This window comes from Eucalyptus grandis, chromosome 2, assembly GCF_016545825.1.
Source record: "Eucalyptus grandis isolate ANBG69807.140 chromosome 2, ASM1654582v1, whole genome shotgun sequence".
Taxonomy (NCBI): domain Eukaryota; kingdom Viridiplantae; phylum Streptophyta; class Magnoliopsida; order Myrtales; family Myrtaceae; genus Eucalyptus; species Eucalyptus grandis.
The window spans coordinates 12887268-12914772 of NC_052613.1; the positions used below are offsets into that span (position 1 = coordinate 12887268).

The 27505-nt window shown below is 39.1% G+C and overlaps 2 protein-coding genes and 2 pseudogenes across 3 annotated transcripts in view; 3 read left to right on the forward strand and 1 right to left on the reverse strand.

The window, feature by feature from the left end:
* Positions 1 to 3660, forward strand: part of LOC104430604 (ABC transporter F family member 3-like) — a 38267-nt gene extending 34607 nt beyond the window's left edge. Inside the window, exons 6-10 of one of the 2 annotated variants that reach the window (XR_005548346.1) lie at positions 1366 to 1773; positions 2219 to 2279; positions 2539 to 2611; positions 2711 to 2830; positions 3139 to 3660. The gene's annotated coding sequence lies outside the window, so the exon portion shown is untranslated. Of the gene's footprint in view, positions 1 to 1365; positions 1774 to 2218; positions 2280 to 2421; positions 2433 to 2538; positions 2612 to 2710; positions 2831 to 3138 lie in introns of those variants that run through there. The other variant, XR_005548347.1, reaches the window with a different exon arrangement.
* An 854-nt stretch (positions 3661 to 4514) lies between these two features.
* On the reverse strand, positions 4515 to 10657 carry LOC104422381 (annotated as a pseudogene).
* A 1422-nt stretch (positions 10658 to 12079) lies between these two features.
* LOC104434556 lies at positions 12080 to 13876 on the forward strand (annotated as a pseudogene).
* Positions 13877 to 18251: 4375 nt separating this feature from the next.
* LOC104423330 lies at positions 18252 to 26243 on the forward strand. Its single transcript, XM_010035840.3, is given in 12 exon segments — positions 18252 to 19032; positions 21178 to 21442; positions 21675 to 21825; positions 21941 to 22386; positions 22389 to 22654; positions 22758 to 23181; positions 23260 to 23441; positions 24332 to 24491; positions 24970 to 25197; positions 25295 to 25645; positions 25747 to 25848; positions 25964 to 26243. Coding segments are annotated over 12 exon segments (3354 nt in total). The 5' UTR covers positions 18252 to 18526; the 3' UTR covers positions 26237 to 26243.
* The last annotated feature ends 1262 nt before the right edge of the window (positions 26244 to 27505 follow it).

Below are 27505 nucleotides of genomic sequence, written 5' to 3' on the forward strand. Positions count from 1 at the left end.
GAACCTTCTTTTTGTTAATGATGATCCTTCTTAGTTTTAAGCAGTCTATTTAGGGCAGCTCATGGCTCCAAGCTTTCGATACAACTCCAATTCATGATAGGATCAATATTCATAAACCACCTTCCGTTTGGGTCTTGATCACTGTTGGGTTAGGAACTATTACTTACAGCTTGCTAAAAATTTTCAGCCAATAATCTCATGCTTAATTGGTTGAGATTGTAACGATATGTTGCCTCCCTCTTTGTTTGCATTGTTAGTAGTGACCTCTGAGGAAAATCTATTCAGTTCTTTACAGTATCAGTTGTTTGCGTTTACTCCACCGCCGTATAAGATTTCATCATACATTATGTCATTTTATCTGATATTACCTTCTTATGCGGCATTCTACCTGCAGGGAGTTCTGGAACAAAAGCTTCGATCTCACTTGTGTTCCTTTGGTGTAACTGGAAATCTTGCAGTTCAACCAATATATACCTTGTTTGATACATCTCCTCCCTCTCTGCTACTATAGGATACGTAAATTTTTTGTTGAAGTAATTGTGTATGACGTTGTGAAGTTCTATTAGAGGTTAGTTAATTTGTAATCTGAATTGCGGTTCACTCCGTAATTTATCCATGGCTTTTTGGATGTTATTGCACATATAACATGTTGCTTTGACCATAAATAGGTGGTCGAAAAAATCGAGCTGCATTTGCGAGATACGGGAGCCTCCATAGTTTTGCTTGATGAGCCATCCAATCATTTGGTAAGTTTACTCATTTTTCTCCACTTTATGACTTATATTGCTTTTTCCAGTTAGCTTGTCATTGTCTTGCACTAATAGAACTTATCGTAATGTGGTCTTTACATCGAAAATACAATAGAACCGTTTGGTAATTACAGCTACAAGGAGCATGTTGTCATACACATAACTTATAATGGAATGGCAACCGATGTGAATGTTCCAACTTGCAAAATATTGGAATAGAATAGTTATGCTAGCCTGAATTACAGAAATTTATAATGCCAAGTAGTTCCAATATCTGTGCCTATGGGGCAATATTGGGCTTTGCACATAATAAATATGGAAATCCTTTTGTTTTTAAATGTGGAATTTAAGTTCTGCTTTAATGACCAGTGACTACTATAGCATTATCTTTGTGAATTGTCAGTTTCTTGTCTAAGGATAGATGAGTATGATTCTGTGTATTTAACCATCCCCAACCTGTAGGATTTGGATGCGGTTGAGGCACTCATTCAAGGTCCGGTCTTGTTCCAAGGAGGAATTCGATGGTGAGATTGATTTTTCTTGCCAACACACCTTAATTTGACCAATGATGGATCGTCTTTACGGCTAACAGCCATCTTTTCACCTTGATTTGCAGGTTATTCATGATGAGCATCTAATATCTGGAAGCATAGACAAGATCTGGGTGATTTCTCAAGGCAAGGTGGCGCCTTTCCATGGGAATTTCCAGGATCATAAGAAGATACTTCAGTCCTCATTGAATCAGGGGAGTTTAGCTCTTGTCATCAACCAAGACTAAGAGTGGTTCTACAGGATCAATCACATTACCTTACAAAACTTAAAACGAGGCTTTGTTACAGAGAGAAAGCAAAAAAGGATGAAGAGAGGATTGCTGCTGATATACAGGATGTACTCACAGTTACAGCGGCCCTCATTTGTCATTTTGATTAGGGCTCATGGAAGGATAGAGTCTTAAGTTTTTGACATTGAATATGCAGTATCATTTGCCAGTAGCTTGAAAAACTGAGTCTGGATTGCAGTCCTGGTAATAATTTATAACCCTTTGCCCATTTTTATCTTAGCAACAGGTTCATTTGTTGTGCCCCTGGAAGTTTGACACGGAAGTGCTTTTTATTTTGCATTAATATTGATTTTCATTTTCTCCTTTTTTTTAATCTTAAACTCTTGAAACTTTTGCACAAATGCACAATGTTGACATATGAATTCACGTATATATTTCCCATTTTTTTTCCTAATTTGGATACGGTTGTTTGTTTATACATGAAAAGAAAAGTTTCTTTTACTTGAACTTAATTCTACACAAGCGAGTCCTTTGATTTGCCAGAGCAACCTAGGGGATAATTCTTTTATCATGTACTACATATTCTATTCTTTTCTTATTTTACAACATCCCACCTTTGTATTTCTTTGCATTTTCCCAGCATCTTTTTCCTTGTGCCCTTAGCTCATTCACTGCGGTTGTTTTGCAGATACCATGGTGATCTGTATTGGCAAAATCTCTTGGGAGGATCACATGCGAACGTTGCTGAGGTCAGATTAATATAGTCAATTATGTCATTTTTCCAAATTAAAGAACATGAAAAAAAAATTATCATTTGGTGCAAGCTTCTTATTATCATTTGGTACATTTATAAGTTCTTTCGAATTATCATTTGCTTTCTTTCCGATCAAGTTATGAAAGACATCTACGGAAAGTTTGCGTTTGTGCTCTTGGAATATGGATTGAGTGAGACCACCAATGAGGTCCCTCCGAAGCTCAAAACCACTTTACCTTATGCTGCCGATCGAGTTATGAAAGACATCTCTGGAAAGTTTGCATTTGTGCTCTTGGACGGCCCTACGAAACCACTTTACTGGCTGCTGTAAGTAACAATAATTTTCATGTTTTCATTCTGGGATATCTCTCTCTGTCTCTTCCTCCACCTGCGATCTGTCTAATCCTTTATGTCTTAATCATGCAGGATGTTGGTGGAAGTGTCCCTTTCTTCTGGGGAAGTGATTGCGAAGGCAATCTTGTTCCCTCGGACGATGCAGAAGTCGTGAACAAGGGCCGTGGGAAACTGTTGCACCATTCCCTAAAGGTAATTATCTTCACGGATCATAAATGCAGTGTCACTGGAGTTTACTCCGAGCATTGGAACATGAAAAGTAAGGATGGATGAGCTCTGCTGATAGGAGAATGTTATGTTGTTGGGTAACATCGTGTTGGAAAAATTGGTTCCGAACCTAAATCTATAATCTAAAGTTAAAGTGGTGTTCTTTACCTGTATGCATGTTTTGAAATGTGCATTTCAACCTACAATGTTGCTCTTCCAATGTTGTTCGAGCACCAAATCGTTCACCTTTTAACATTGCCTTCTTTTTTGAACTCGGGATGGTTCTTCATCAGCTCTGGAGGTTTGCGGAGTTATAGCACCCACCTTATGAGGTGAAGCCAGTTCCTGGGGTGGATAGCTTGGGCCGAGTGCGGGCGGTACCACATTCAAAGTGGTGCAGAGACTAAGGAGTCTTAACATAACTAGAGTTGGGAGTGCTGCGAACTGGTCCTTGCACTACCTAGTCACATGGTTTGTGGCCCTTTTTTGGCCAGGCCATTAGCTATTTGATGGCTTTCTGTTGCCTACTACCCAGTCACCCTTTCTCATACATTGACAATTTTCAGCTCTAATGGTCGGTTGCTCCATGTTGAGAGTTTGAGATGACGTTTTATGCAGCTGTATTTGTTGCTTATAAAACCAAGCCTCTCCAGAACCTGATCATGCTATGTGCAACAATATCTTTCTAGCATTTCATTAAGCCATCATGCAGAGTTCATTCAATGTAATGTTTTTTCGCTCAGATGTCTATTATGTAACTATAATCTACCAGTAATGCTTAGAAAAATTCTTGATATCCACTTCTTTTTGTTTAATTCCTCTGCACGAAATTCGCATACATGTTCATGGATCTCCATGCAACATCAAGTCTACTGTGAATATCATGCTTAAATCAAGTCTATGTAGACTCAGTATGGACTTTCTCACTGATTTTGACATAGACTTCTAGATATTTTATTTAGTCTCTGTGGTATGATCTGGTAAGTTGCAATAAAGTACATAACTAGAGGAAGATATGGCACAAAAAGGATATAGCTTCAACTTCAGGTAGGTTTGGGGCATCAAACGCCTTGCAGACACGCTTCTCCCACATTGTCGTGCATCCATTAGAAGATTTTATACAATTTAGCCCTTTGATGGTTGCCCGCTGAAAAATTGCAATTTGGGGATGGCACTATGCTCATACTAGTTCTTGTAAATCTCAAGAACCAACAACAAAATGTTTGGTGTAAACCAGCGATGCATACAGCAGCTGTGGTCCATGTACACTGCCACATTAAATTCCTCAGCTATCTTAAGTAAGCGTGAGAGCATTTGTGCCAATTTTTGTAGCAATTCGGAATCTATTAGTGTCAAACAAGATGAGCTGAAAAATCACAACTCGCATGATTTGACAGTTTCAGTGGACATGGTGCTCTTCAAGTTCTCCCCTTCTAGTAAACTCCACTCGAAACAGAGGAATCACTGAATCCACAAATCTGAAATATATTGCTCGCCCAAGGTCAACCATGCACACCTCACAAAATCTGTGCAGTTTGATTCTCAAGCAGTCTTACCAATAATTTAAATGGTTCTTCGACACCGTTGTGCAGCCAAACCTAGAAGCAAGTTGTATTCATGCTCATAAGTACGGGCACGGGCATAAATGATCTACAAATTCATGGAAAGACTAGATTACAGCAAGTACACTAGCCGAAAAGAAGGAAGAGTTGCCAACAGTGTGGAAGGCATTGCTTAAATTATCTAGGACTGCACCAGGATCCGTGCCAAACCTCTCAGCTATTGGTACAATTCGATCAGGGCAACTGCAGGTGTACCAAGTCAAGAAAGTGCATATGCACTTACGTGGACGTAAGCCCAGTATGAAACAAAAGCAGCTTCTTCTAGGTTAAGGAAAAGACCGACGGATTATTTTAGGATACAAAGTTCCATCTGTATCAACGTAAGCTGCCTTGCCATTCCCCATCTCATGTGAGTAAGCAGCTGGAAAAATTGTTAGGATCATGGAATCCAGAAACCATAAATAAAGAGTGATGGAAAGAGGGGAAATACTGTTGTAGGTTTCTAACGGTTATGACAAACTACGTTCTCTTAGCCTCTTCCCTACTTGGTTTGAACCACTGCATATCATGCATTCCAATATACTGACTGCAGATTACAGAAAATGACAGTGCCATTCTTCTCCCAGACTCACCTGATACACACGTTCAGATGCCACGATCAGCCACAACTGTATTTCCTTATGAGAAATTCAATCATCAGGTTACTATTTGCCTTGTTCATCTAGGAAACATAAAATGCAACGAAGTTAATGCTGGAGACCTAAAATGCAATTCAGATCAATCGAGTAGACACACACAGGTATGTGCAAGCTGAGTTTTCCCAGAGCTGAAGTGAGGTTAGCAGCATTTTCTGACAAAACCAACTAACAAAATGTCTTACTTATCTCCTTATGCTGATGCATGTGGCCTCCAAGCTGGATCGAAAGGATTCGATAAGAGGGCAATTGCCCTGATTTACTTAGCTTCACAATGGAAAAGAGGTTGGTAACCAATCAGCTCATCCACTTTCGACAAGAATTCACGATGCCTCAAAAGCTGACGAGGGTCCAGTTGAAGCATTTTGGCATTTGCTATGTCTCTTAGAGGGGGAAAAGGTTTAGTGTGCTCTTGACAGGAGCTTATGAAGGTGCAGAGCTGATTCAGAAATCTCTGCTGGCTATTTGGAAGGAAAAGGTCCTAAGCCTTATTGGTTATAAAGGGAGGAAGAAAAAGATAGAAACTTTTACAGACTTATAGGATATGGAAGATAATGATTTCCATGAGGGTAGCTCTGAGGATGAAGGCATCCCAATGCAGCTTGACTAAGACGAAGCCATAAGTGAAAGGATATTGCAGGTGGAGACAGCTCCTTCATGGATATTAGTGAAATTGACCGTGCATAAAAGCCTCATAATTCAATTTAAGGCCAAATGTTCGTGTTCGAGCTGTCAAGTTTGAAGTTTTGAGTATCTGCTATATAGATTTAATTAGACAAACTCCCATTTACATCTGTGAACTAAACCAATAGTAGGCTGATCCAGCTTTTTCCTCATTTGTCCTAAATTTCACCTTTGAAAATAGGAAGACTCATTCTTTAGTTTGAACGATAGATGGCTTTCCACAGCTTTTGGCGGTTCTTTCTTATACCTCATTGATAACATGAATTGTGTTCATGATTTGTTACGTGGGCTAGCATCTGCTGGACGCCATTTTGCAAGAGAGTTCTTTTGGTTATTGCGAACTCAATGGAGATGATGTTGGGTCATTAGCTTTCAAATATTGTGATTAGATTTCTTGGCCTCATAAAAACTACGATATCCACAAACTGTTAGCCTTAAACCAAACTGCTATTATGTGTAGTTAAAAACATATTGCACTGGATAATGTTATGTTTTTTTCTTTATGACAAAACACCGTGGTTGATAAATTTCATTCCATTTGAAGTTTTTCGAAATGACACTGAATAACTTTCTTTTAGTTACATCTCTTTTCAAGCCTGATGAAGTCCTATGACCTTTCCATAGCATGCCATGCTCGATTAAGTTTCTTAGAGCATATAAGGCTGTATTATATACATTCGATTGGCTAAACATAAATAGAAGAAGCAGAAAGGACACGTAGGCCTTACCTTTACAATATATTTTGCAATTGATACACAAAGGTGACAATGTAGTTGACAAATCTTTTGGGTCACCATCACAGTTAGAGAAAGTATCTCATGTCATTCATGAATGGTTTGTTGTCGAGCACATGAAACTTAGGGACAAGCTATGACAAGGGTGACAAAGTGTCCATTGCAGAGAAAGGAAATGAACAAGTGCTTGGGAGCTCATATATGCCTCTAGCTGTCAATACGATGACTAACATCAAATTTCAGGTTAACACCAAAAAAAAAAAAAAAAAAAAACAAGCATTTCGCCTACCTTCCTGGTTGGACAGACTTCTTTAGTCCTTCGCACCAGTGATGCCTCCGGTGTTTTCTAAAAAAAAATGTATATTTATCAGGTTCAACATATATGGAATATCTCAGTCTCATCTTATTGACAGATGAGCTCGTGCTAAATTTTCCAACGAAATTGAGTGATGGTCTTTATAGATGTGCATCGTCTACATAGCAGTACAACTAATAGTAATATACCAGTCCTACTGAGGAAAATTCTCGATATCCACTTCTTTTTGTTTAATTTCTCTGCGCAAAATTTGTATTCAACGTGTTCATGAATCTCCAGGCAACATCAAGTATACTGTGAGTATCATGCTTAAATCAGGTCCCCACCAATCCCCATGTAGATGCAGTATCAACTTTCTCACAGATTTCGACATAGACTTCTAGATATTTTACTCAGTATCTGCAGTATGATGTGATAAGTTTCAATAAATTATATAATTAGAGGAAGATTTGGCACAAAAAGGATTAGTATGAGCTTAGTGCAGTCCCCAAAATGCTATTTGTTGGTGTGCAACCATCAAAGGGCTAAATCGAATAAGAACTTTGAATGGATGCAGGACTACGTGGGAGAAATGAGATGTGATGCAGTACCTTGATTGGTCATGTACACTGCTACATAAGACTCCTCAGCTACCTTAATTAAACGTAAGAGCATCTGTGCCAATTTTTGCTGCAATTCAAAATTCATTAATCTCAAACCAGAGAAGCTGCAGAATAACAACTCGCATGATTTGATGGTTTCAGAATCAACCTGGCACTCTGCAAGTTCTCTTCCAGTAAAATCCACATGGAAGAAAGCAATCGCCGAATCCACAATTTGAAAAAGGCACTCACCATAGGTCAACCATCCACACCTCACAAAATCTAGGGTTTGATTCTCGAGCAGTGTCTTACTGGTAATTTGAATGGTTCTTCGGACATTTTGGCAGCCAAACCAAGAAGCAAGATGTACTGATGCTCAGAAGCAGAGGCACAGGCATAAATGATCTTCAAATTCATGGAAAGACTAGATTTGAGCAAGTACACTAGCCAGAAAAGCAAGAGTTGCCACCAGTATAGAAAGCATTGCTTACATTATCTAGGACTGCACCAGGATCCATGCCAAATCTCTCGGCAATTGGTACAATTCGATCAGGACAACCTCAGGTGTACTAAGTTAAGAAAGTGCACATGTGCTTACACGGAGAGACCACGTTTATGAAACACAAGCAGCTTTGTCGACGTCAAGAAAAATACAGACAGATTATCATAGGATACAAAGTTCATTGTGTGTCAACATAAGCTACCTTGCCATTTCCTCCTCTCATGTGAGTTGGCAGCTGAAAATTTTTACGAACAAGGAATCCACAAGCCACTAATAAAGAACGATTGAAAACAGGGTATATACTGTAGTAGGATTTGCAAATAAGTAGAGTATCTTCAAGAATGACATTCGACTAATGATCAACCCAAGCCCAAGTCTGACAATAATTAAGACTTTTACTCATTTTTGACACGGTACAAACTCTTCTGGCCTTTCCCTGCTTGGTTATGTAAATGCGTACCAGTATACTGATTGCAGATTACAGAAAATGAGGGTGCCATATTCCCAGAATCACCTGATACACACGTTCTGATGCCAAGATTGCCCACATCTTTACTCTTCATAGAAGTTCAGTCATTATGTTACTCTTTGGCATTGTTTATCTGAACAAAAAATGCAACAGAAGTTAACGACAGAAACCTAATATCCAATTCAGACCAACCTGAGTAGTAACACACAGAGTATGTGCCAGCTGTGTTTTACCAGACCTGAAGTGATGTTAGCAGCATTTTCTGAGAAAGCTAACTAACAAAAGCAACTAAAAGTTCATCAAAGGTAATGTCTTTGGACTGTGATTTTCACCCTGATTCGCCAAATGCTTCTGTAATTGCCAGAGTTTTAATACCACCTGTTAACATCGCCAAACCAGTGAAATTTTCTTTTGTTGAAACGCATGAAGAATAAGACACATGGTCTGCAAAAGAAAGTCTATTACCGCCTAAAAGCTCATCAAGGGCTTGGCTTCCAATTGTGATGCGAACAACTGACTTTCTCTGGAAATAAAGAAATTATAAGTACTTTGAGCAACACATGCTAATTTGCAGGCTTTATTTCAAGGGTCAATAACTCATTGAGGTATTCCGAAGATGCTTATATTAGTTCAAATTGATTGGAGCCACCATCACAGGTCAAGAAGAATTGAGGATCTAACCACTATTTTTTCAGCTGCTTCGCATTTTTTGTCCACTTTTGCCTCAGATAATACTTTTATTCCAGTTAAGTGCTACCAAAAAAAAAAAAAAAAATCACTTGCAACCTCAACTTAATTCTCAGGACTAATGATCAGATATACCTTCTTTGTATCCATAATCAAGCCATTGCGAGTGGAGATTTGTTATTAATTCATCTATGCCATAAATGCGCAGAAAATAGATGTACCAATGGTGCAATTACCAAGTGACGTAACATAACAAAGGCCGAATTGCTCTTGCATGATTTAGAAGACATACGTCAAATAGGTGAATTAGACGTGTTGTGTTCAAGTAGTAGCGGAAATCACTCCTTTCAATTAAGTTAAAAAACTAAAACTATAGTATGCACAGAAAATCACAAGTTCAAGAGGAAGTCGAATGGAAACTCGGTATCATCCTCCTCAATCACATCACAAAAAGGGAATGAATTGAAATCTGCAGAGCTCATGAACTCACTTGAGAGCTGAAATGAAGAGGTTTCTACTGAGTCACAGGCTCCAGCCTTAACATGAACAGCTTTTCCATCATCCTGCATATGCTCTAAGTTGGACATTTCACTTTTTTTTCCCTGAAGATTTACATTCAAATCTTTCGCTACGATTTTCTCTTACCCCTGGTGCTTCTTGTTCAAAAGAATCAAGAATAGAAGGAATTCCCTTAAATAACATATTCATTCCATCGCCTGAACCCCGTAGCTTTCCATCCTTTCACCTTGAGCTTCTTGGCAAGCTTCCTTCCCAATTCCAGATCCTCCACGGCAGACATGGAGCTTTCCGCCTAACACGCTCGAGATATGTTCGATATCAGTCTTTGATTTTCTCTTCACATTATTCTTCACTTTGCTGCATTTCAGCAAACCAGAATCGTCCCCCAACGAAGACTCAAGCTTAATCATCACATTAAACACTTATGTTTTCTGGTGAATGAAGAATGTCAGGAAAAAGCATTTCCTAGATCATTACTGACAGTCTAGCGTTCCAACAGTGATTATTGATGAATTTAGCTTAGGATATTCCTTATTAATCCAGCTATGTCACCAATACAATGGTGCAATTCCAATGTCACGTAACATAACAAAGGCTGGGATTGCTCACGTAACTACTGCACGTGCAAAAAATCACGACAAGTTTGAGGGAAAGATCGAGATGTAAAAACAGTAAGGGATTCACGGGGATGTTCCAGGAAAATCGAGCTAAACTGAGGAACCAAACCGAAATCGAGCTCATCCAGTTGGCAGCATTCAGAGTCACTTGATATCGACATTCGAAGAGATTCTCACTCATAGTTCCATCGAGCCATTCGCATCTTGCTTTTGACTTCAGAACAGAGACGAGAAGATCACGATACTCGTCTCGGAATCAAACGACCGCACCGGAACATCAACGAGAAAACAAAAGCGATGAGATGAACAGAGAGGAGTTGCCTGCACTCTGTTTTGCTCCCTGACTTACGTTTCTCGATCGTTTCGAGCAGGTCTTCTTCGTGGTGGACGTCGTCCTCTCTTTCCACGATCTGCAGCTGCTGGCTCTGCTCTTCCGCTCCGAGCATCGACGAGAGAACGCGAGGCAAAACTCAGAATCGTTGCCGGCGATTGCGTCGACGGGAAATGCGCGACGATGGAGTTTGACGATCGGCGATGGAGTTCGCTGCGTCTGCGCAGAAGAAGAGATTTACGATCGCAAATTGGAGGGAATCTTATATATAGAGGCGGGAAGCGGGGAAGAATGGCCCGTGGCTTTTCTTTTCTTTTTTTTCTTTTTTTTAAGAAAAAGGAGATTCGATTAAGTTTTGTTTATTCTGAAATAGATCTAATTAATTGAGGTTTTTTTTTTTTTGGACTAACTTATAAATTGAGGTTTGATGGATATGATAAATTATAGTCTTTCTAAATCCATTCCTCAAGAGAAAACTGGACTTAACTTTTTTATTTCCCATTGAATTATTAATTTGAGGTAGCTCGATTTAATACTAAATTTAGTTTCACAAGATTTATAATTTTCTCAAGTTTGATCAAATAAAGTTCTTCTCAAAAGAGGAAATGAATCTGCATTATGGTCAATTATTGATTTAATTGCATTGTAGTCAAACTCTATACTTTTTTCTTTTTTTTGTGACAGGAGGAATTAGCTTGCATTGACAGTGCGCCGTAAACCCCCTAGGAACCACCACCCTGACGCCATGCTTAAATCGCCTAATGATCCGCTAGTCTCCCTGCTTTGCGTTGCAGGGGGTTCGAACTCTCGACCTTCTGTTTGGAGGTCTGGAGCCTACCAGCGGAGCCACCTCAACCGAGGGTTGTCAAACTCTATATTTACAGCTCATAAAGTCATGACGATAAGAACTAATAACTAAGTTATTCGAACCACTGCGCTGGTGGCATCAAGACTTTCATCGAGGAGGTCTAGTGTTGTGCAACTTGAATCTCTTGGCAACTTGTGTTGTGGTGATTGGCACCCATTGCCTAAAATGGTTTTACCTTTGCTAGTGATTTCCCTAGGTCAAAAAAAAAAAAAAAAACTAAGTTATTCGAAATGACTTATTAAATATTTACGCATAACCCAGTTTGATTGTGTAATGTTTAGAATTTGATTAGCAATCTCTTCAATATTATTCTTTAAAAAATTATCCTTTGAATTTATGTAAATCGAGAAGAGATTTAGCCACCTACAAATCACAAAATATAATGTTTGATTTTGACATGATTCAATTTATTTCTTTTACCAAACATTATTATGATTTCTAAATAGGATTTTTCTTGTAATTTTCGAACACCTCAATTTTTTTTCTTTAAACACCTCAATTTTATAAAAACGCAACAATATATCACCATTTATTAGACTCGAGCTCTTTTTAATTATTCAAATCAAAATATCATCTCTATCACGACGACAGACGCAAAAACCAAAACGACGAGCCGTTCCGTCTCTACCGCCCGTTCCTCTTCAACGCGCCTTGCTTCTTCTTCTTCGTTCTCCACACAAGCCCCGCCTGAAATCCCAACCGGCTTCTGTCGAAGTCGAAACTGATGCTGATCGAGCGATCGAAGAGAGGTGTTATAATCTCGCATTCACGGCGATCTTCTCGAAAACTTTCGTCTCGGGTTCTTGTTGTTCCTCCTTCCGTTGCACGTAAGGTGTTTGATGTTTGTCCTGAGTGAGAGGCGTTTTTCTTTTCTTGGGCTTGTTTCTTGAATTTGGAGCGAGACACTAGCATCTTGAGATGACCCGTCTTCGAATCATTAGTAAAATCGTAGCTTCCTCGAATGAATGGGGCGTGGCAAGAGAGTTCGGTTGCTTTGTCGCCTCGCCAGTGCGTTCGCCTACCCTGAGAAGAAACTGGAGTTTTGGCCAGGTTTTACTTACATGGCCGCAGCATAGATTCATGACCACCAGCAAGAGAGTGCAAGACAGGAGCAAGGACAAGAGGGTCCATGATCTCGAAATCGCCACCGAGAAGCATAAAGTGGTGTCGAAGGTGTTGGTTCTAATGGAAATGTTGAAGAAAGAACCCGAGATGATAATCCCTGTGAGGTCGCTGGATCGATGCCGGAATCAGATTAATTTGCCCAGGCCACACAGTATAGTGGATTTTATTCGGAAGTCGCCGAAACTGTTTGAGTTGTGTAAGGATCGGAATGGGTTACTGTGGTGTGGAATGACTAAAGAAGCGGAAGACTTGTTAGAGGAAGAGGAGAAATTGATTAGGGAACACTCTGGCAAGGCTGCTGAATACGTGACTAGGATGCTGATGATGTCAGTCGACAAACGGCTTCCACTGGACAAAATTGCTCATTTCAGGAGAGAGTTTGGTTTGCCAGCTGATTTTAGGAGCAAGTGGGTACACGAGTATCCACAGCACTTCAAAGTGGTTAAATCTCCGGATGAAGTTGATTATCTCGAGCTCATAGAGTGGAATCCTGCTTGGGCCATCACAGAGTTGGAGAAAGCCGTACTGGGGGTATCAGAATCTGCCTCTCATGCTCCAGGGTTGCTTTCCTATCTTTCCCTTGAAGTTTCCTGCCACTTACAAGAAGGTGTATAGATATGGAGGGAAGATTGAGCACTTTCAGAAAAGGTCTTACTTATCTCCTTATGCTGATGCACGTGGCCTCCAACCTGGATCGAAAGAATTCGATAAGAGGGCCATTGCGGTGATGCATGAGTTACTGAGCTTCACAATGGAAAAGAGGTTGGTAACCGATCACCTCACCCACTTTCGACGAGAATTCGTGATGCCTCAGAAGCTGATGAGACTCTTTTTGAAGCATTTGGGCATTTTCTATGTCTCGAGAGAGGGAAGAGGTTTAGTGTGTTCTTGACAGGAGCTTATGAAGGTGCGGAGCTGATTCAGAAATGTCCGCTGGTTATTTGGAAGGAAAAGGTCTTAAGCCTTATTGGTTATAGAGGGAAGAAGAAAAGGATAGAAACTTTTACAGACTTATCGGATGTGGAAGATAATGAATTTCTTGGGGGTAGCTCTGAGGATGGAGGCACCCCTATGCAGCTTGACCAAATAGAAGCCATCAGTGAATTGGAGGATGTTGCAGTTGGAGACGGCTCCTTCATGGATATACATGAAATTGACAATGAATACAAGCCTCATGATTCATTGTAAGGTCAAGTGTTCTTATTCGAGCTGTCAAGATAACTTGCTTTGCAGTCTTCTTCTTCGCAAGTTCAAAGTTCCATGTATTTATACAGATTTAATCAGACAAACTCTGCTTACATCTATAAACCAAGTTAACCAATGGCGGACTGATCCATGTTATTCCTCGTTGATCCTAAACATTGCCACTGGAACTCCTGAAATGAATGGTTCCGAAAGAATGTGTGGATGATGCATTTGGCAACTCTCAACTCGCCTTGGTGCCACCAAGTACATCAGAAGCAATCTATGTATGGTGACCGGTTCATTATCAGTTATTGGCCTGACTAAATGAGTGCTGCAATACTAATCCACTATTCTGAAAATGAACTTGCCACCCTGCGTTTGGATCTCAATTGTTGGGTCAAAGAGATGATTGGGTAGTAGCTATCAGGAGAACATAGCCTATCTTCCACTATGATAATTGACATTCTCTCTCTTGTTGTTACAAATTAGATGCCGAGCTCAGTTTTTACCCATAGGACTCAAAAACTGGGTGGATCTAATTTTGAAAACTGGTCTGTTTCACTGATCTAGCAATTGAACTGGAGGTCAAACTGGTTCGATCTGATATTAGCAAAGACCATCCATGCATGTACAGCCAGATTGATTTACATGTGCTTTCTTTGACAAGCAACCAATCGTTTTTACTGTGAATCCTTGATCTCAATCTATTCTTGATGAATCAACTGCTCTTTCTTAAGCCATCGAGACTAAGATGCCAGAAAAGAAAAGGATGTACCGAATTTCTTTGCAATCAACCAATCTCCAGTAAAAGAAGGGTGCAATGTAAGCAAACGATCACTCCAGCGAGAAAATCACTCAACATTATTGTCTGTCCATCCTTAAAGAGTGCATCCATGTCAAGGAACATCAATCTTCTTCTTCGACATGGCGACCTTCAGGGTTTAGGAGCGTGTTCTTCTCGCTGAACTACTTCACCTGCTCCCTCATGAGGTCGCTTTCGTGGAACACTTTCGGCAGTATCCCCCTCAGGACACCCATCTCCTTCCAAGAGTCTTGCAGGTCGTTCTCAAACTTGCTTATTATCTTCTCATCCTTCTTCAGCATCTGTTTGTTTTTCTCTGTTCTCTTTTCTTTTTTGTGTGATTCCTATGATGAAGTCTTTCAGGAAGTAAAGCAAATGCTCAAAAGTGATAAGCAAATATACGTAGAGGCCATCTTGCAATGAGATGCGACTGTTTTTGTCATTCACACAGGTTGTCTTCAAAGAGTATGGAATACCTGAAGTTCCGTGTCCTTTAAACTTGTGGGCAACGCAAGAAAGATTGCCTAGTGCGTTCTGAACTTCGTGTTTGACAATATGGGCGCTTCTTACTGCCATTGGAAGTTCGGCTCAGCACTGCTCAACTTCCAGCCCTTTGGAGCAGAGCTTCTCTCTCAATAAGCTTGTCATTAAACTCTCTGCTTCAATCTCTGATGTTAAAGTATCATGCGGTAGAATGGAAAAATTCTTAAGGATCCGCTATGGGGATGTTGTGGAGTAATAGTTATGTGTGTCTGTGAAGAGTAAAAACCTTCAAGTTAGGGTCTTCAAAAACAGAAACTGTCGGCTGCATATTCAAACTAAAGCTGAATCTTGAGAATTGGGCATGAGCGGGTGTACAACATGCATACACATCATCTGTAGACCCAACAGAGCTTTAAAATGTGCAGGGAAGGAACAAATCAGAGCAAACTGAACGGATGATGGACAAGAAAGTATCTTACTCTGGGAGAAAATGAACAGAGAGTCGAAAAGAGCATGCGACACTATCACATGAGACTAAGTTCACTAAACGGAAGGAAAAGAACAACAGAGGATTAAAAATCACTTAGTGAGAAAAGCATGACTAAATTTACCAGTAAAGGCAATCTTGCTGTTGTGTTTTGCAAAGGCCAAGTAAGCGGCAGATTACTCGGTGCATGTAAGATTTCTACCACGTTCCATTGAGTTCTGGCTGTAATGAATAAATTGTGAGAGACAGAGTGACTAGTGGGTGATACGAAAGGGCCTACAAGTGGCCCGGCGGCAAGTTGATGTTGCTATTGTCCTTTGATTTCAGTAACAGAAGACATACAGAGCAACCAGGTTCTCTATGAGTTCATCTAACTATGAAAACTCTTGTAGTTTCTTAACTAGATTTTCTGTTTTTCCCCTTTTTGGCAACTTTTTCTTAACTCTTTTGGATAGGTTGTTCCTTTTGATGAAAAAGACACTTAATTAGTAATAATAAAATCTATTTTATTAGTAAGTAGAATATCTCTAGAATTGCAAATGAAAAAAAAGAAAATAGTAAAGTAAATATATTTCGAACTCCATTTTTGGCTAAAAATTTTCATGAAACACACAATTTTCGTTAATACATATATCTTGCCAATATAGACTTAAAAATGGACAAAGATGATCAAGATAATCCATAAATATCTTATAACCTGATATTGAATTAGAATTTCTCATATCTTACACTCATTTAACTTTCCTAAATGAATTTGTACCTTTAGACAGTTATCTTGCGCAATTATCATTTATATATATTTTTAGTTGTTTTAGATATGCATAAATGCGTGTTATTTAGGTAGTATGTAACAGTAAAATTGTAAGTCTGTATAAAGCACATGCAACAACAATATTCTTGTGAAGTCAATTGTATCGTGCAGTCTTTCTTGAATTGATACATGTTAAAGAGGTAGATCGGGTTGATTTGGGTTTGATTGAAAATGATCCAACCCGCATCAAGTTGTTTGACTCATATTGATCCACTTTTGTGCAATATATATTTTCAACTGCTAATACCCAACCCAATTTGACCCCAACCCAACTCATATCCACATAACTTAGGTTCCAATTTTCGGCAATATAATTAAAGTGTGTACATTCAACTTGTGCAATGTGCATACCCATATTGCCACCTCTACTTGAAGTGTGTAGTCCTACTTTGGGCTTTGGAATTCGTTTAATGGTTGAATTTGGCTAGTCGAATGTAGAAAGCTAAGTTGAGTTGAGCTTTCGTAAGGCACATGGCCCTCCCTCCTCCTTGGTGGCAACCAATTTGCTCGTCTTCTTCATTAAAAAGTTATGTTTTCTAGCAAGATCTTTTGATTGGCGAGGTTTCCTATTCTTCTACTCTCACAAAATTTTCAAACTCTTCTCAACTTTGCATTTATATTTTCATCGCCCCACTTTCTACACCTTTTCCAAACTTGGCATTATCGTCCTCCAAAAGAACTCAAATGTACTATTCATTTATTTTTATAAAAAAAAAAAGACTAGAAAAAAGGGCTATTAATTGCCATTTCATCCTTAACAAGTCCACTTTGAGCTTTTTCCCCTGTGTCGTACATGTGATTAGTAGAGATGGCAAATTGGGTCATGCACCCATATTTTAATTCATATTTAATAGGATGGATGATCTATGGATTGCTTAAATAAAAGTTTAGATGGATCTAATAAAATAACTCCTGACCAATGATGGGTTTTAATAAGTTTAGAAAGAACCCACTATTGACCTATCTAAGCAAAGGAAGGTACCTTGGACCTGTGGTCACTTTCTCTGTTGGTTTCAGGCCCAAAGCAACATTGGCCTATTTTATTTTATTTTTCTCTTTTCAATTTTCGAGTGCTGGAAATGATTGTGTTTAAAATCCCTGAAATAGAAAAATGTTTTAGTGGAGTTGAAAATTTTCTCTCCAGAAATAAGAAGAAATATTGGTTTTGGTATGTCATAAGTCAACCCCTTTATAATCTAACTAATGTAAAAAATATTCTTTGTTAATGATTTATAAAATCTTGCATATTTGGATATATTATGATGCTTGAAATTAAACCAATCGCTTGTCTCTTACACCTACATCAATATAGTCACCACACTTAGATAAAAAAGATCTGATAACGTAACTTCATTGTGAAGCTAGAAGTTAGAATACCAAATTACGCATTTCCTATAGAATTTACAATTCGAGTATTTTTCACATTTCTTATTTTACACAAGAGCAAAAATTTATATCATATATATCTTTCCAGAAATGGTTCCTTGTGCTATATTAGATAAATTTCTAACTCTAGTGAAAATGTTAAATGCACTCTAATAATTTAATTCGTCGCTTTTGAATCAAGGTTGGGTCGAATTTAGATCATTAAAATTGAATTAGATGAAAATGGGTTAATAGCTCAATACGAATTAAATTGGTTTTTCAATCTAGGGCCTTAGCCTCACGCGTAATCGCTAAGCACCGCGACGTAATTCTTGGGAAATTTCTTACCAACGGCAGCCTCCCCTTCCTTTTTCACACAACGAAAAAAAAAGAAACAACAAAATTCAAAAAAGAGAACCCATCGCGGGTTCGGGCGCCGAACCCGATTTCCCCGAAACGCCCTCCTCCAAACCCGAAATTCACGCCCCGCCCGCGCCGGCCCAAGTTCAAATGGGAGGGCATTCCGGACTTTTCACCATCGCTTTTCTGCTTTATCCGCCCACCGCTCCCTTTCCTCCCCGTTTCCTCTTTTGACCAAAAAGACCGCCCCCACCGTCGTCGTCTTCGTCGTCGTCGTCGTCTTCTAGGGTTTCCCCTCCTCCTCGCGAAACCTCCATCGCCGTCCCCTCCCCTTTCCCCCGCCCGCCGATTTCTTCGAAATTCCGCGCGTCGTTCCGAGAATCGTCCCCTTCCCCTCGGCGAAATCCCTCTTCCGTCCCGAAGTCTCGATTTTTCTTCTCGTCTTCTCGTTCGAATCGAATAGAATCGAATCGAGTCGAATCGGGGTGGTCCGCCGCAATGCAAGGGGAGTGCGATGCCGCTCCTCCCGAGAACCCGGAGCCCCCGAGCCCGACCCGCGATTCCCCCGCCGGCCAGGGCGGGGGCGGTGGGGGCGGCGGTTCGGACGACGATTTGTGCCTCGACGTGTCCGGGGAGAACCTGGAGTACCCACTGCTGTCCCCGGCCTTGAACGGGTCCGCGGTGAAGGACCTGTATTTGTATAAGAACGAGTTCAGTTTGCTCCCGAAGTGGGTCGGGGAACTGCGGAGGCTGAAGACGCTGAAGTTCTTCGCGAACGAGGTGAACCTGTTCCCGAGCGAGCTGGGGAGTTTGGTGGGGCTAGAGTGCTTGCAGGTGAAGATATCGCCCCCCGGGCTGAACGGGCTGGCGCTGCATAAGTTGGAAGGGCTGAAGGAGCTCGAGCTCAGTAAGGCGCTGCGCCGGCCCTCGGTGTTTCCGCTGCTCAGCGAGATCGCGCAGCTCAAATGTCTGACCAAGCTCTCCGTTTGTCATTTCTCTATAAGGTATGTTGTTTTTGAGTTACTGTTTGGTATGTTTTAGTTTTGAAGTTTTTTCTTTTTGCTTGAGAGGGATAGTCATTTGCAATGTGTCCTGTGCAGTTCTGTGAATTAATAAGATTGAGTGTTTGGGGACTGCCAGGAGGAGAAATTTGGTCTTTTAAGTTGGTACTCCCTTCCGAGGTGTAAGAAGCTAAGTTTGCTGGGGCTTACGTATGGTTTTCAGGGACCATTTGACGGTCCTTTAGCTTTGCTACTCTAGGCTGGGCAATTTTCTGTTCTTAGTCTAGACACAGGATGCATGTGGTATGTGTTTTTTCAATGCGGCAAAATGTGACAAAACCTGGTGTAGCTCTTTTGGCAAGCAGTTTTGATGGCTGCTTTGTTGCCTCCAGGAAGTTTGTTTTGCGGTTTTGACTTGAGATCATGCAGTGTTATTGTAAAATTTATATATGGTGAAGTATGCTGTTCATCTCTTATCTGAACAGGAAGAAGTAAATTGTACATCTTTCTTTTAAGTCTTTTCCTTGGAATGTTGTGACTACATGTTGACAAAAGTGGCACCTCTTATTGATATGTATTCATATTCGAAATTCTTCATTAATTGATTTATGATATTTTAATTAGTCGTGGATGCTGTATGGGATAGTGCATTGGCCTTGTAGTAATCCATCATTACTAAAATTTATGAGGGTTCAGTTTAATTCCTACCTTCCACTCTCCTCTACTCGTGTAGAAAGTAGTTGATATGGTGTTGTGTGGCAACCATCTTAACCTTTTCTCCTCCATGTTCTGATACATGTTTTGAAATATGAATATCCAAGGCGAGGGTATTTCTTAAATTCTCAGGAAACATTGTGTTCAAGGAATACTATGAACCAAAGTAGATTCAATGGGAACATTGATGGAGCCAGGCTAAGGTTATTTTATTTTTATTTTTATTTGGGGGTGGGGGGTTTGGGATTCACTGATGAAATATGGAGCCAAAAAATTCTTTTGCACGAAAATTTTGAATAAACTTAAACGGTAAAGTGTATATTATTCATTAGTAAGTTAAAATATACAAATCTCTTTGAAGTTTAGTAGTACTTTGTCCTTTAACTTTTCTGTATAATATCTATATAATTTTTTAGACAAGTAAAATAATATGTTTTTGTTGATGACTATAGATGATAATTATATATAATGTTAAAATTATGTCTAGAAAGAAATTCTGCACTATTGCATTAAAATTAAACTAAGGTTGGATTCATCCATATATAAATAACAGTTCACAAGGATGGAGAAATTTCATGTATACAAGATAGATTGGCATACTTACAAAGGCGTATGTATATTGTCAATAGAAAATCATAATCTATTCCAAGAAAATTAGTAAGAAGAAAAGGATAGAATAATATATCGATAGACATTAGATAAGATCTAAGCTGATATAATGTTAAATGATTACTCCGCTAAGACATGATAAATGCGATTTAAGTTCATTATTTGATTTGCATCTTTCAAATAAAATAAAATTATTTTTCAGTTACTTCTAATTTTCAGTATAGGTTTGATATAAAACAACCGTTCTAGCTGTTGGAATTTTAATCTTTTCAAAATGTGAAAAAAAACGGAGCACACACTTTATATGTCCAATAAAAAAAGAAATAAGCCAGACCTTTGTATATATTTAGAGGAAGAAAATCCAATGATTTTGATTTGGTAATACAGTCCTGCACGAATGTTGAAGATGACACCCAGGAGGGTACAAATGAGCCAAGTCAAAGAAGCTCTTGGCAAACTTATAATGTAATAAATTTCTGAACCCGATTCAAGATCATAAGTTTGTGGCTAAATTTTATTAGATGTCATTAGCCATTATCATTTTGTGTGCTCGAATGGTGATTCACAACTGATATTAACCTCAGATAAGTTTGGGAGGTCAATTCACGTAGAAATTTATAATATATATGTTGGATGAAGGATGGATGTTGTAAGTTTTCTTCTTTAATCTGCAATGTTCTGTGTCCAGATCGTATTTCTTATTTCTCTTGACATCTGAATCTTTTTGGTTAGTGAGTCTATTTTTACTATTTTTGGTTTCATCACTTCCTGCTTAGGTAGGAATCATTTGCTTATGTTGATTATGGTGCCTTTTTTCCCATGCAGATGCCTCCCACCAGAAATCGCTTGCCTGAACAAGTTGGAGTATTTGGACCTTTCATTTAATAAGATGAAGAGTTTGCCTAATGAAATAAGTTATTTAAATTCTTTGACATCCTTGAAGGTCGCTAACAATAAATTGGTGGAACTTCCCTCTGGTTTGTCCTCTCTTCGGCAATTGGGAGTTTTAGACCTTTCAAATAACAGGTTGACATCAATAGGCCCTCTTGAACTTGACTCCATGCAGAGCCTGCGAAGTTTAAATCTTCAGGTGCTTAGAAAACCAGTCTTCTAATGATTTATTTTGTGCATGTTCATGGAATAATTGTAACAAGATGCTCTGTTTCTATATCAGAATTGCACGCAGACTTTTTTTTTCATGCTAGGCTTCGGTATAATTGACATCTGGACTTTTTGCTCGTCTCTTTGATACTTCTGTAGATGAATTTTTAACTAGTGAAATTAACATGTATCTTTTCTGTTGATTTTTGTTATTATTCAAGCACAATAAGCTCCTCAGTTTTCAAATACCTTCTTGGATATCCTGTGATATAGACGGGAAGGAGTTGCCCAATGATGATTGTACCAATTCTTTGGCTGAAATGGAAGTATATGAGTCCACCCCAGACGATGAACGAACGATCGCTTGTAGCAGTAAGGCCTGCAGAACTAGTTTCTTCAGCTTTTTCATGTAAATTTTGCACTTATCCCCTATGGATTTCGTCAGCCTTACTGCATGCTTCTAAGAACTGGATTGTACTTTACGTAGGCTCCTGCCATACCTCGGCAAGTTCATTGGCTGGGTCAGCGTCAAATGCTAGATGTTTTTCGGCTTGGAAATCATCAAAGAGGTGGAAAAGGAGGAACTATTTGCAACAAAAAGCTCGTCTAGAACGTTTAAACAGCAGCAGGAAGGGGAAAGGTGAAAAATATCCGGAGGAGTTGACCAAAAAGGGTGATGAAATGTGCAAGCTGTCTAATGATGACGCTTCAAGAGATGCAGCATCAGAAATCACCTGTGAGGATGGTGGAGATAATGCATTGATTTCAGGGGAAATTGGATCTGAAAATGTGCTTAGCAGTGTGGGTGAGGATGGCATTAGTTCAAACAGTGAATTAAAGGTAGAAAACGACTCAAATGTTGCCTTTGACTCTGCAAGTAGACAGCAAGATGTTACGGTCATGTCAAATGCCTCTACTGATGAGCAAGATGCTGAGTCATTAGTGGGAAACACGAAGTCAGTATCAAGTGTAAGAGGAACTGTGATCAGCATCTTGATAACCCTAAACCATGGAAGTGTCGCCGGCCGGCTGATGAGAGTTTAGATCTATCCCGCCAGTATTGTGATTTCTCTTTCTGTGGTGTTGAGGATTATCTGCCAGATGGCTTTTATGATGCTGGACGTGACCAACCTTTCATGCCTCTTAGTAGTTACGAGAGAAACTTACCTATCGACTCACGTGAAGTAATTCTTGTGGACAGGTTTGGATTCTCGGCTCTGTGTTCTATGTCTAGTGATTGCTTCGCTCCAAGTTCTTAGTAGTAATTCTTTTTTCTTTGGGTCTAATTTCATGACATTTTTCAGGGACAGAGATGAAGTGTTGGATGCAGTTACACTCTCTGCGCAGGGTTTGGTATCTCGTTTCAAGCGATTAAATAGTTTAACTAAAGATCAGGAACTGGAGGATTGTACACTTCAAATATCTTCGTTGCTTGCTCTTTTTGTGTCAGATCACTTTGGAGGGTGCGACAGAACTGCAATTATAGAAAGGACACGAAAGGCTGTATCTGGATCGAATTATCGAAAGCCTTTTGTTTGCACCTGCTTAACTGGAAATCGTGATTATGTTGATTCATCTGTTGACCAAATGCTCAACAATCAGGATATTATATTAAGCGATCTATGTGAGAAATCTCTTCAGTCTATGAAAGCAAGACAAAGTTCTGTTATTATTCCTATAGGATCTCTGAAGTTTGGTGTTTGCAGACATAGAGCAATTCTCATGAAGGTGGCTTTTGGCTGTAATTATCTTTTTCTTGTTTATGTTGAAATACTTTAAGCTGACTACTCACCAATTTTTTCCCAGTATCTATGTGATCGAATGGTGCCTCCTGTGCCATGTGAGCTTGTCAGAGGTTACCTGGATTTTTCTCCGCATGCTTGGAATATCATTCTTGTAAAAAAGGGTGATTTATGGGTCCGCATGGTGGTTGATGCATGCCGTCCACTTGATATACGTGAAGAGACAGATCCAGAATATGCTTGCAGGTCAGTGCTCTTCTCTTATGTGATGGTTGGGCTGTTTTCCCCTTAAAGTTTTCATACCTGAACTTGATGCTTGAATCTTGGATGTATTGAAAGCTATTTGATCTTGAGTTAAAAATGAAAGCATGGTTTTTACTTTCTGCACTTTTCATTGTAGTTTAATTATTCTTGGCAAGATACTTGTTGGTCACTGCTGTTTTGTGCCGTGGGTAAAATTACAACTTTTTGGTGCTTACTAATCTTTTCCATGTGCTATGCTCAAATAAGTTGTGATTGTAGTCAACCAGTTATTAATGTAATATAAATGAAAAATGTAAATGTTGAGAGCGCCTTTTGAGGGGTCTCTGAAGGTGGTTTAGAGTTAGACTATAATGAACTGTGTCCCCTATATATACTCTTGTTTCTTTGTGGTCACCCATCCTATTGAAACTTGGAAACGCGACCTTTATGTTGAGGCACATGTGTCATTTGCTGGGTTGGAACGGTGCAAAGAAAAGGATTTTGAGAAGTAAAAAGCATCGAAGCTAAGTGTTAAAGAATTTTTCTGAAGCTTAAACAATGGGTGGAGAGAAATATTAATTTAATACGGAATTCTTTGTGGACAATGAAAATTCTTTCAGTGTGTTATCTTTGAAGTAAATTTATATTAGCTGCAGAAGAGGACAAAATTCACAATAGAGAAGCTACGGATTTTACATGTCTAGAAAGATCAAAAAGCTAAAGCAGTATTAATTGTGTGTAATTTTCACGGGACGCATTTTCTACGTGCTTTTTGGAGTCTATAAAAATAGAATGTCAGTTTTTTTTTTTCTTTTAAAGATTTCTCTCATTTTTTCACATACTTGGTGTTGTCGTGGTTTTCAAAGTTGATGAAGCATGAGCTTGTTATGTAGGTATATTCCTCTTAGGAGGTTTAGAGATTCTCTTTCGATGGAAGCCATTTCCAAGTCTGGATGTGTTCTTCCTTCTCTATCCACATCTGATGAAATTTACAGAGGAGCTTCTACCTCTATAGTCCATTGCACTAACACCTCAGCCAATGTTGTAGCCAAGGTAATCCTTGATTTAGCAGGAGCAGTATTTGTGGCATTGTCTTTTATCATATACATTACGATCAAGAATCTTTTTATTTAGTTTCAGTCAGTGCCTATTAGTTTTTATCATTAGATTGAGTTGTGGGTGATCATGAATGCTTTTTTTTTAATCATTTTTAACTTCCAGCAAATAGGGAACTTTTGGGCTTGTTTGGTTCTTGAGAATTGAAGGAAATTTTTCTCATCTGATGTGTTTGGCAATGCTAAGTAATTTTTCTAGACAAGTTTTTGTTTTCAAAAATTAAAAGTGAAAACAAGTAAAGCATACTTTAGAAATCAAACATAATAATGTCAAAATCACAAAAATGAAATGCTTTCGGTAGAAACATGATTCTTTTTCACAAACCTGACAAATTTAAAAAGCATTCTGAGAACATTTTCTCAAACACAGCCTTACATCTCATGTTTTCTGCATAAATATTGAGTTGGTTCTGCAGGTGCGTTCCTTGGAAGTATGTGGTAACTCGGTTGAGGAAATTAGGACATTTGAGTATAGTTGTCTAGGCGAAGTGAGAATATTGAGTGCTCTGCAACATGCATGCATAGTGGAAATGTACGGGCATCAGATATCCTCTCAGCGGGTCACTTCTGCGGATGCAAATCCTGAGCGTCGTATGTGGCGTTCTGCAATTTACATGGAATATGTGAAAGGGGGATCACTGAAGGTGCTTTTCTTTCCATACTGCTATCAATGTATTTCCAGAATTTCTGTCCTCTGCTTATAATTTACACCTGTTTTTGATTTCATGCCTATAATGACAGGATTACCTGGAGAAGCTGTCTAAATCTGATGAAAAGCGTGTCCCAGTAAATATGGGTCTTTTTATTGCTAGGGATGTTGCTTCTGCTTTGGTGGAGCTGCATTCAAGGCACATTATTCATCGTGACATAAAGAGTGAAAACATTTTGATTGATCTTGATGCAAGAAGGGCTGATGGAACGCCTATCGTCAAGCTTTGTGATTTTGATAGAGCAGTTCCTCTTCGTTCTTCCATACATACGTGTTGTATTGCCCATATTGGAGTACATCCTCCCGATACTTGTGTTGGAACACCTCGTTGGATGGCTCCGGAAGTTCTTCAGACAATGCATAAACGTGGATCATATGGGCTGGTAAAGTATTTTCTTAGTTTATGAAGAACTTTGTTGGAATACTGCCATTTTGCATTTTTTGTGAGCCTTAATAATTGATTGCCTGACTTGAATGGCTGCAGGAAGTGGATATTTGGTCATATGGCTGCCTGATTTTCGAATTGCTGACTTTGCAAGTGCCGTATTCAGGTTTATCTGAGGCACTAATTCATGACCTTATTCAGGTAAAGTAGCAGAAAGATGTCTTAGGTCATCATTTTAATGACTAGTGTTATGCAATATTGCTTTTGGTCTTGAAATAAGGGTCAATGCCTTTTCTTGAATGTGATATATAAGCAGGGGGGAGAACGGCCAAAGCTAACAGATGAGATGGACTCATTAACATCATTGAATGACCATACAACTATGGGATCTGGCTCGAAGTCAGAGGGGCCAGAGGTGGAGCGTGAAGCATTAAGATTTCTTGTCGATTTGTTCCGCCGGTGTACAACAAAAAACCCAGCTGATCGTCCATCAGCGAGAGACATCTATGATTCGATACTTGTTCATGTTAGAGACTTCATAAATATACATGGTCGGGAACCAGAACAATCAATAATAAAACAGTCTTGACCAAAAAGTTTTGCAGCCCTAGGATGATGTTGATGAGGTGATTATTCTCCGGCCTTTTTGAGTCTGAGAGTGCGGATTATGCTAAGAATCTATCTTCTTGACTAAATATCCATTTGGGGGGGGGGCGTCCTGAGTCGGGCATTGTATTCTAGTATGTATTCTTTTCCTGCCGGGTCATGTGTACCTGGGCAGTCGGGTGAACAGGATTGTGACGTTCATAGGTAGTTCTTCAGTTTCGAGTGGGCGTGATAGGGACATGGTCATGTTCGTTCGGCAGGATCTGCCTGATGATGTTATTGACACTGTCCAATTCTTATCAATTCAATGAAGGATTCCCTGCTGGGTCATGTATTGTGCTTTACATAATTAGCCATTGGCCTTTGATCAAGGCCTGGCTGAGGTCTCATTTTCCGGTTCTTATGCGTTATGGTGCATTTGGTATTAGTTGTGCAACAATGCCTTGTTATTTTCTCTTTTACACATGGCACCCTCTCTCTCACCTAGGCATTCCTGTTGAGTGTACTTTCTTAATATTGTTTGGAAAATTATGGTTTTGTGATATAATATGTAGTATCAACAGCATATGATTTAGAGTTTAGAACTTAATTTGAAAATATTTTTGGTAGGCTATTTTACGATTCACAAACAGCTATAATGTGCGATGATAAGCTTATAATCTTAACTAAATGCAACTGCATTGAAAATCATAAATTAGATCCTAATTCCATTGCATATATGTGAGACCAAACAAAATAACTATGATTGCATCCTACCAAACTTTTTCTTAATAGCCAGACGAGTAATCCAAATTTCATTGCATCCTATTCTATCGTAACAAATGCAGTCTGAAGATCTTTCTTATTAATGGTCGATAATTCCAACACGAGCTCGAGCTTTTTAAATTTCCCCTTTTCAAGTAAAACAAACTTCCGTACTGTTTTCTGCTGTCTAAGGTCGTGCAACGCATGAATTTAGACTAGTTATTGAAAAAATATACAAGAAAATCAAAAGAAAAAGGTTAGCCTAACTGCAATTCATCCAACCCAGCAAGCGATCTAACCTATATCGGTCCGCAAAGAAGTCGCACATTTTCTTACTAGGGGACAGAAGGGGTGAGTCTAATTGGTTTGTCGATCTTTTCGAACTCTAATTTATCGAGAAACAAGATAAACTTGGGATAATTGATTAGAATTATTGGTTAGTGCTTGTAAATCCAAAATTAAGCGTGGCTAAATTGTCAAGTACATTTATATATTTGACAAAAAAATA